Consider the following 7,515-nt stretch of genomic DNA (forward strand, 5'->3'; position numbering starts at 1 on the left):
GAAACCAATGTGTAGATAATCTTATAAGTTGACACTGAAGTTGTGATAAATCAATAACAAAAGTTATCAGCTTTTATCAGCTTTTCAAATTAGAAAAGCAATTTAATGAAGATCATTTTGAGAAAATTTCAAACTATTAATCAAACTATATTACTTTGTGACTTTGATACATAAAAGGTGTAGAAGTATAATACCGATTATTTATCCAAATTGCGATCAAAGTTTTATTATGAAGCATTCTGTTATCAACGTTATCTACTTGTATGATTTTAATGTATGAGATTACAAAGTGTATGAGAATTATTATTTCCTTGCACGTTGAACAACGCATTCTTCCGTTTTGCGTTAGTATAGCGGAAAGAGTGTCGTAAAGAAGATATACGTCTTTTTAATAAAGTGTATAAAAGGCAATGTGACATGTCTGGACAGGTGAACCAGGCATTCGAAGTAATTTTGTTTTATTATTAATAAGTTTTATTAAATAATTCGTAGATCGTAATCAGTGAATTTTTTTTAATAATCAAGAATATATTTTTATTTTACATTATTGTATATTAACCAAAATTAAAATATATTTGACAGAATACATTTTTTCTTTCGTTTATCTACATTAAATATTTTAAAACATGTTTTTTATGAATTCTCTTCTAACTTTTATATCCGTCCAATGTTATTAAAATTTATTATTTTTTATTAATAGGAAAATCAATTAGATATGTTAGAAGATGGTCGGAAAAGCGAACCTATTACATATCAGGTAAGTATATTGTTTTCATTTTATCACTGTAAAGGATTTTCATTTGAAATTTTCGATTGTTTATCTACAGTTTCAAGCATATTTCTGCGTAATCAATTAGAGAATAATAGTCATACCATAAGTATATTAAGTTATATGAACAGAAAATTGGATAATTTGCTGTTAATAAATAATCCCCGACAGTAATTAATAAGTAATTTTCAAGCATACCTATATAACAAATGACATTTAAACAATGATAAATTTTGGTCATCACATGACTATTTAGACATAGATCAAGTCCACAATATATCACATCCACAAAACATCATTTTCATTGACATCTTAATGATTGCAAAACAGGACTAATAATATGTATGATCCACGCTTTAATAATCCAAGTATCATTTGATTTTTAATTTTACCACGAAATGTTGCTATAATATTATAGGGATATACAAGATTGAAATATTGTACAAAATATTGTCGAAACGCAAATGTAATGCAATCGTTATTATATTTATTAATTTTCTCTATACAAAAATAAAATACATATAATTACATGTCGCACAATAAGTGCATATATAAATCACGTACAAATAATTATAACATCAGAGCTTCGGTACAGATTTTCATTATGTAGGAAACTCGATTAAATTTTACATGCGAGAAACAACTATCGAGTGATAGTTCTAAAATACCAGAAAAACTATATCGGATTAATTTCAAAAAATTTGAAAATGTCTTAAAATTTATTGAGATCTTTTCTCTCAGTATAATAACTCCAAATTACTAGCGTTAAAAATTTATATAAAATAACATACTAATAATTCAAAGCAATATTAACATATAGTATATTGTTTTCACAGAATGCAAATTATCACGAAGAAAAAAATCCTTGGGCAATCAACAACAATGCAGTTCATGCTTATCTTTCAAAACATCAAAGAATTTTTAAAACGTTTGGCTTAATAATTTTGAATCTTCTTTTCATAACATATATAATCTTTGCTAGTATATATTGGGAAAATCAACGTAAGTTAATTGTTTCCATACAATTTTTAATTTGGACTAATTGATTGATAAAATTTACAAAATTATATAACAATATTTTTTCATTTTTTTTTTTTAGAAAAAAATTGTGATTTTCAATGGTGTGAAGGCTATGGTTTACTACTTATACTTACAGGACTTATTTATCTTGGTTTATTTTATTTTTTGATTGTAAAACGATATCTTAGCAAATACATTTTACAATGCTGCCGGCCAGCAACAAATTCCTTGGAACGTTTGCAAAACACCAAGTAAAATGTTAACATTATTCTTATCGAATAATAGAAATTATTTATAAACAATTTATGCCAACATTTAAATTTTTCAGATATGGAACGCGCATCACAACGATAATAATTTATTTAGTTATATTTATAGCCATCATTATTTTTCTTATCATTGATACCGTCGATTCCAGACACAGGCTAATTAGTATTCTTGGCGTTATTATCTTATTAGGATTAGGTTGGGTGTTCTCTAAATATCCGGGACAGGCAAGTAAATTTTAAAGTTATAAATCTCTAATTCCGTCATCATCACCGATCATATCTATCATTCTTAAATTGATAAGGAACGGATTTTCTTTTTCTATTGCTTAAAGAAAATCTACGAGAAAATCTACTAATTGATTCATGGACTTTACATTTTATTATATTTTAGTAATAATTATTTCCATCTGTTACATCGACTTAAACGCGTTCCAATTATTATGACATATACATGAGTGTTGTCGGAGAAAATTACTAGAGGCAAGTGGATAGACGCGTCGCCAATTCCGCTGGAATTAACCCACTTCATTAAATCGTCTAATGTACTTAAGGCACGCGGATCTCTTGTATACTTTTTTTTATGCAACATATAATTCAAGATATTCTATTCTCCAGAAAAAAAAAAAAATTCAAATATTAAGTATAAATTATAACAAAACAAGTTAACACTACTACTAAAAATAAATTAATAGATAATATTACAAAATTATCACATACATTTCGATCCGTAAAAGGATTCAAATTTAAGGTTAAAACGTACGCAATAACTTTGTAACAAATTATTAATATATTTGCATAACAAAATCACTGCGCGAGCTTGGCATTTTTATAATATTTGTTTATAATATTTCTAATTTTTTATTTTGTTCTATTAAGTATAAATTTAGAATGACTTAATCCTTTTAATAAAACATAAAATGATTCAGCTGTGTACAGTTCTTCTCATTATTTTTTCTAATTATTTTAACAATCTTAAATATATACAGGTCAATTGGAAACCTGTCATTTGGGGAATGATTTTACAATTTATACTTGGACTTATTATTCTTCGATGGCCTGTTGGTCGTAGTATTTTTCAATGTGTGTCTGCCAAAGTGGCCACTTTCTTGAATTACGCTAAATCTGGCTCCAAGTTTGTATTCTCAGAAGACATTGTTAACAAAGGAGTCTTTGCTTTTACGGTTAGTTGATCTACTAATGTATTTAGAAAACAATTAATTTTGTAAAACAATTAATTTTATCATTGGGAGAAATTTTTACATTACTTCGTTTATCAGTAAAATTATTTTCTTTTAATTTATAATTTTGTACTATCATAAATTAGTACTAACTATTCTCTATCCATTTCTCTATCTATCTATTTCTCTATCCATTAGGTCGTGCCCGTAATTTTTTTCTTTAATTTCATGGTACAAATTATGTGTTACCTCGGTGCGATGCAATGGATTATTATGAAATTAGGCTGGGTCTTGCAAAGCATAATGAGTACAACGCTATGTGAGTCATTCGTTGCTGTTGCTAATCCTTTTATTGGAATGGTAATATTATTACAATGTTTAAATAATTAAAACAATAACACTAGTTTACAAAAAATATTTTTTAAATTATTTTAAAGATAAGGTGCTTGTTATGGATTTTTAGATGTTGAAAACAATGCCAAAAACTCACTAGCATATTAGATTTCCAAAACAATCGAAATTGTTTGAAATTTTCTTATAAAAATAAGATATTTAAATTAAAAACATTTATTTTAAAGATGAACAATATATTCACTTCTAATCGGAATTAAAAAAAAATATTAACCTTTTTTAAAAAAGATTTCAAATAATGTAAAAAGTAATTTTTTCATATTAAACTTTATTTTGAAATGTGATGTGACAATGAAATTTGGCTTATGGCACTATCTTCAGTAGCCAAAAATTTATAACAAACATGGATCTTGTCTGAATGAAAATAATTTTAACTGTAAAACTAATGTAATTTTAACTGTATAAATGTAATTCGTTTATATTCTCGTAAAATATTTCTAATCTCAATTTAAAGCTGATTTATTTTGTCTTTTAGTCCGAATCTCCTCTTCTAATTAAACCGTATCTCAATCAATTGACTTCCTCGGAGTTGCATGCTGTATTAAGTTCGGGATTTTCCACAGTTTCTGGTCTCTGTCACATACATTTCACAAGTACATGTCGCTGGCAACATTAAATTTCAATTTCTAATCATATTTGCACTCATTATAGGTACGGTATTAGCTGCTTATATATCATTTGGTGCTAAACCGGCTCATTTAATAACCGCTTCCATAATGTCTGCACCAACTTCTTTAGCCTATTCCAAGCTCTTTTATCCAGAAACTGAACAAAGTCTCACAAAATCCGAAAATATCAAGCTTGAAAAATCGTAAGTGCTTCGTAAATCGGAAACTTCTACAAATCATTTATCTTAATAACAATTGTGATAAAAATTTAAATTAGATCGGAAAATAGTATTTTGGATGCCGCAACGAATGGTGCATTAGCTGCGATTCCAATCGTTTTGGGTATAATCGCAAATATCGTAGCTTTTGTATCTTTTATCGCATTTTTAAATGGAATACTCTCTTGGTTCGGCAATCTGGTTGGTTATGAACAATTGAGTCTTGAGGTAAAAAAATTTTTCAAAGCTGATCTTCCCAACTTCTAAAAATATATGTTTTTAGGCTTGTAGTTTTAGGATTCTAGTTTTGCAGATTATATTGGCAAAAATTTTTATGCCACTAAGTTGGGTGATGGGCGTTCCTTGGGAACATTGCGAAGACGTAGGAATGCTGATAGGCATGAAGACAATTATCAATGAATTAGTCGCTTATCAAAGGATGGGTGAATTGATAAAGCAGGGTCGAATATACGGAAGATCGGAAGCGATAGCCACATACGCGATCTGCGGTTTCGCGAATCCAAGTTCGATTGGCATCCAAGTTGGCATGTTTTCGTCTTTGGTGCCAGAAAAGAAAGAGCAAGTAACGAAAGTCATTGTGCGAGCCTTCGTTACTGGTAGCGCCGCCTGTTTTCTCACAGCTAGTATCGCCGGTAAAGTTGAAATCCCAATTCATCACATATATTTTCTCAAGTTTCAGCTCCTTTGCAGAAATCCAATTTAACGCTAGCTAATTTAATATATTAACAGTCAATTATTTTTATTTCAAGTATTAAAAACTTTTAATATCTAAAATAAATAATTAATCTGCCAGAATAAAAGTTCTGTAATGATTACATTAAAACATTGCATTCATCTTTCACATTTTATTTCATTTTGTTTCAGGTGTATTACTTGACGATATTTCAGTATTATCTGTCCCAAACAATATGACAATGTCAAACGTCACTTCAACATTAACTTCATTAATGTAAAAAGTTACATCAGAATTAAGAAATTATATCACAGATATTATACGTATTGTTGAAATTTTGTATTTTCACATTTTTTATTATTTCTTTGAGAAAAAATGACAGTAAACAACTGTTCTTGTTAAATAGTTATAAGTGTTATAATTATATTATTAAGTAATGGAGAGAGAGAGAGAGAGAGAGAGAGAGAGAGAGAGAGAGATGAAATAATGAAGAAAGACACAAATAAATTTCATTATACCCTTTTTATGAGTAATTTTTAATAACCATCAAAATATAACTTATAAGTAGCGTACTATTCGAAATCACCAATTCTGACTGGAAACGTTTAAATCTAATAAAATTAAATACGATGAAGAAAGCCATCAAAGTTGGATGTTTCAAATAATATATTATATATTCTTATATTAAATTAATTTATTCCAGATATGATTGCAAGCCGATAACATTTGGTTTCAACGCAATCATTCTGAAAACGCTAATAATCCCCTCTAAATTAAATTAGAAAAAAAGGAAGAAAGTAAAAAATTATTACGAAAAATATTACCTCAGCCAGGATTCGAACCTGGGATCTCAACTTTCCGGTGTGTTGAAACCAAATGTTATTGGCTCGCAATCATATCTGGAATAAATTAATATAAGAATATAATATATTACTTGAAACATCCAACTTTGACTGATCATGGCTTTCTTTATCATATTTGATGTATCACACATACGGTCGTACTTAAAATTCTCAAAATGTTTTCTAATAAAATTAATAAAATTCCGCGCGCAAATAATATATACTAATTATAAATTAAAATGACAAAGTCACATTACATAATGCGATATACTTATTGTACACTTGTGCCATTATTTGTACGTTATTTTGTATGTAATAATTATTTATATCAATTATTTATCAAGAAATACAAATTTCCCCCCAAAATAAGCTCCTGCTTATTTATTATATATTAATTAAGAATATTAAACCTATAATATCGCAATAGTATATATGTCGCAATGCAATAATATCACAATGTCTCGAAAATGTGGAATGATCGCATGTATTACTTCAAAAAGCCGAAAATAGATGAACTCGTTTTCATTTTCTACGATCGTTTATGGTAGAGCATGCAACTGATAAATCTCATAAATGCTATCAGTGCGGTTAAACACGTCGGCAGTCACCTCCAACATTTTAGGTAGAACATCTATATTCCGCTGAACATTTTCACCGCAAACCTGAGAAGATAAATATATGTGAAATAACCTGTTCAATATATCAACTACTTCATAGTTCTAAAATGATTCTATTAATTCATTTACCTTTTTGAACAAAATCTCCCTACTAGGCATAGTGTACATTGCAACTATTGCAGCTTTCCTGATCATCCATGGATGATGCTTGGCCAAAGTTTTATTGTATGCATCTTGACAACAAGAAGTTGTTTTTTCAACATCTGTGAGATCACCCAGTTGTTGTAAAAATTCCCTAATAAAATCTAAAGGGCCGAATAACATAAATCAGATGTTAATTTCTACAATATCAAGATGTAAATGAAATTTCATAATGTACCTAAGCCTCTATGAAGTCTCAATAAAGTACGTGCGCCATTGATAAAATCAGCTTTCTCTAAAAGTTTGTTTTCTCTTTCATATTCAATCATAGATTTAACAGTCATATAATTCTGAGCATCTTTACTTTTTAATTCAGTCAAGACATCTATCTTTTGTTTCAGATCAGAAGAGACAAAACTGAAGACACTGCCCATCAGCTGAAAAAATCTGTATGTGCATGCAGCATGTTACAAAATACAAATCTTATCATAATCTCAAATATCAATAATCTGATATCACAGATAAGAGATAATATAAATAATTTTCTGAATTAATGAAGCAAATATAAAATGATAACAGTAAAAAATTTGAATCTGTTAATAATATCAGAGAATTATAACTTTTATATAATGACATATTTATGTAATGACAATATATAACATATTATTTATAAATATTTGATTCAAATTTTTATTTATTAAATTTTGGATAAAAATAATATAAGATGACATATAATGTAAATACTTTT

General features: G+C 28.0%; 2 protein-coding genes across 3 annotated transcripts in view; one reads left to right on the forward strand and one right to left on the reverse strand.

Annotated features, from left to right (window-relative positions):
* Positions 1-292: 292 nt before the first annotated feature.
* LOC108690429 (solute carrier family 28 member 3) lies at positions 293-5,475 on the forward strand. The gene is made up of 12 exons (XM_018197717.1): positions 293-447; positions 701-757; positions 1,606-1,771; positions 1,869-2,040; positions 2,118-2,283; positions 3,045-3,239; positions 3,435-3,596; positions 4,123-4,216; positions 4,299-4,458; positions 4,533-4,701; positions 4,787-5,126; positions 5,359-5,475. Exons 1-12 carry the CDS (start codon positions 418-420, stop codon positions 5,445-5,447), a joined length of 1,800 nt encoding a protein of 599 aa, XP_018053206.1. The 5' UTR covers positions 293-417; the 3' UTR covers positions 5,448-5,475.
* Positions 5,476-6,449: 974 nt separating this feature from the next.
* The window catches only part of LOC108690428 (ceramide-1-phosphate transfer protein), a 1,498-nt gene continuing 432 nt past the window's right edge, over positions 6,450-7,515 (reverse strand). The window contains exons 2-5 of one of the 2 annotated variants that reach the window (XM_018197716.1): positions 7,132-7,214; positions 7,006-7,062; positions 6,756-6,931; positions 6,450-6,671 (exon numbers count right to left, since the gene is read on the reverse strand). In XM_018197716.1, coding sequence (XP_018053205.1) covers positions 6,549-6,671; positions 6,756-6,931; positions 7,006-7,062; positions 7,132-7,214 — 439 coding nt within the window. In that variant the 3' untranslated portion in view covers positions 6,450-6,548. Of the gene's footprint in view, positions 6,672-6,755; positions 6,932-7,005; positions 7,215-7,515 lie in introns of both variants that reach the window. The other variant, XM_018197715.1, reaches the window with a different exon arrangement.

This window comes from Atta colombica, unplaced genomic scaffold (genome assembly GCF_001594045.1).
Source record: "Atta colombica isolate Treedump-2 unplaced genomic scaffold, Acol1.0 scaffold321, whole genome shotgun sequence".
In the NCBI taxonomy this organism is placed as follows: domain Eukaryota; kingdom Metazoa; phylum Arthropoda; class Insecta; order Hymenoptera; family Formicidae; genus Atta; species Atta colombica.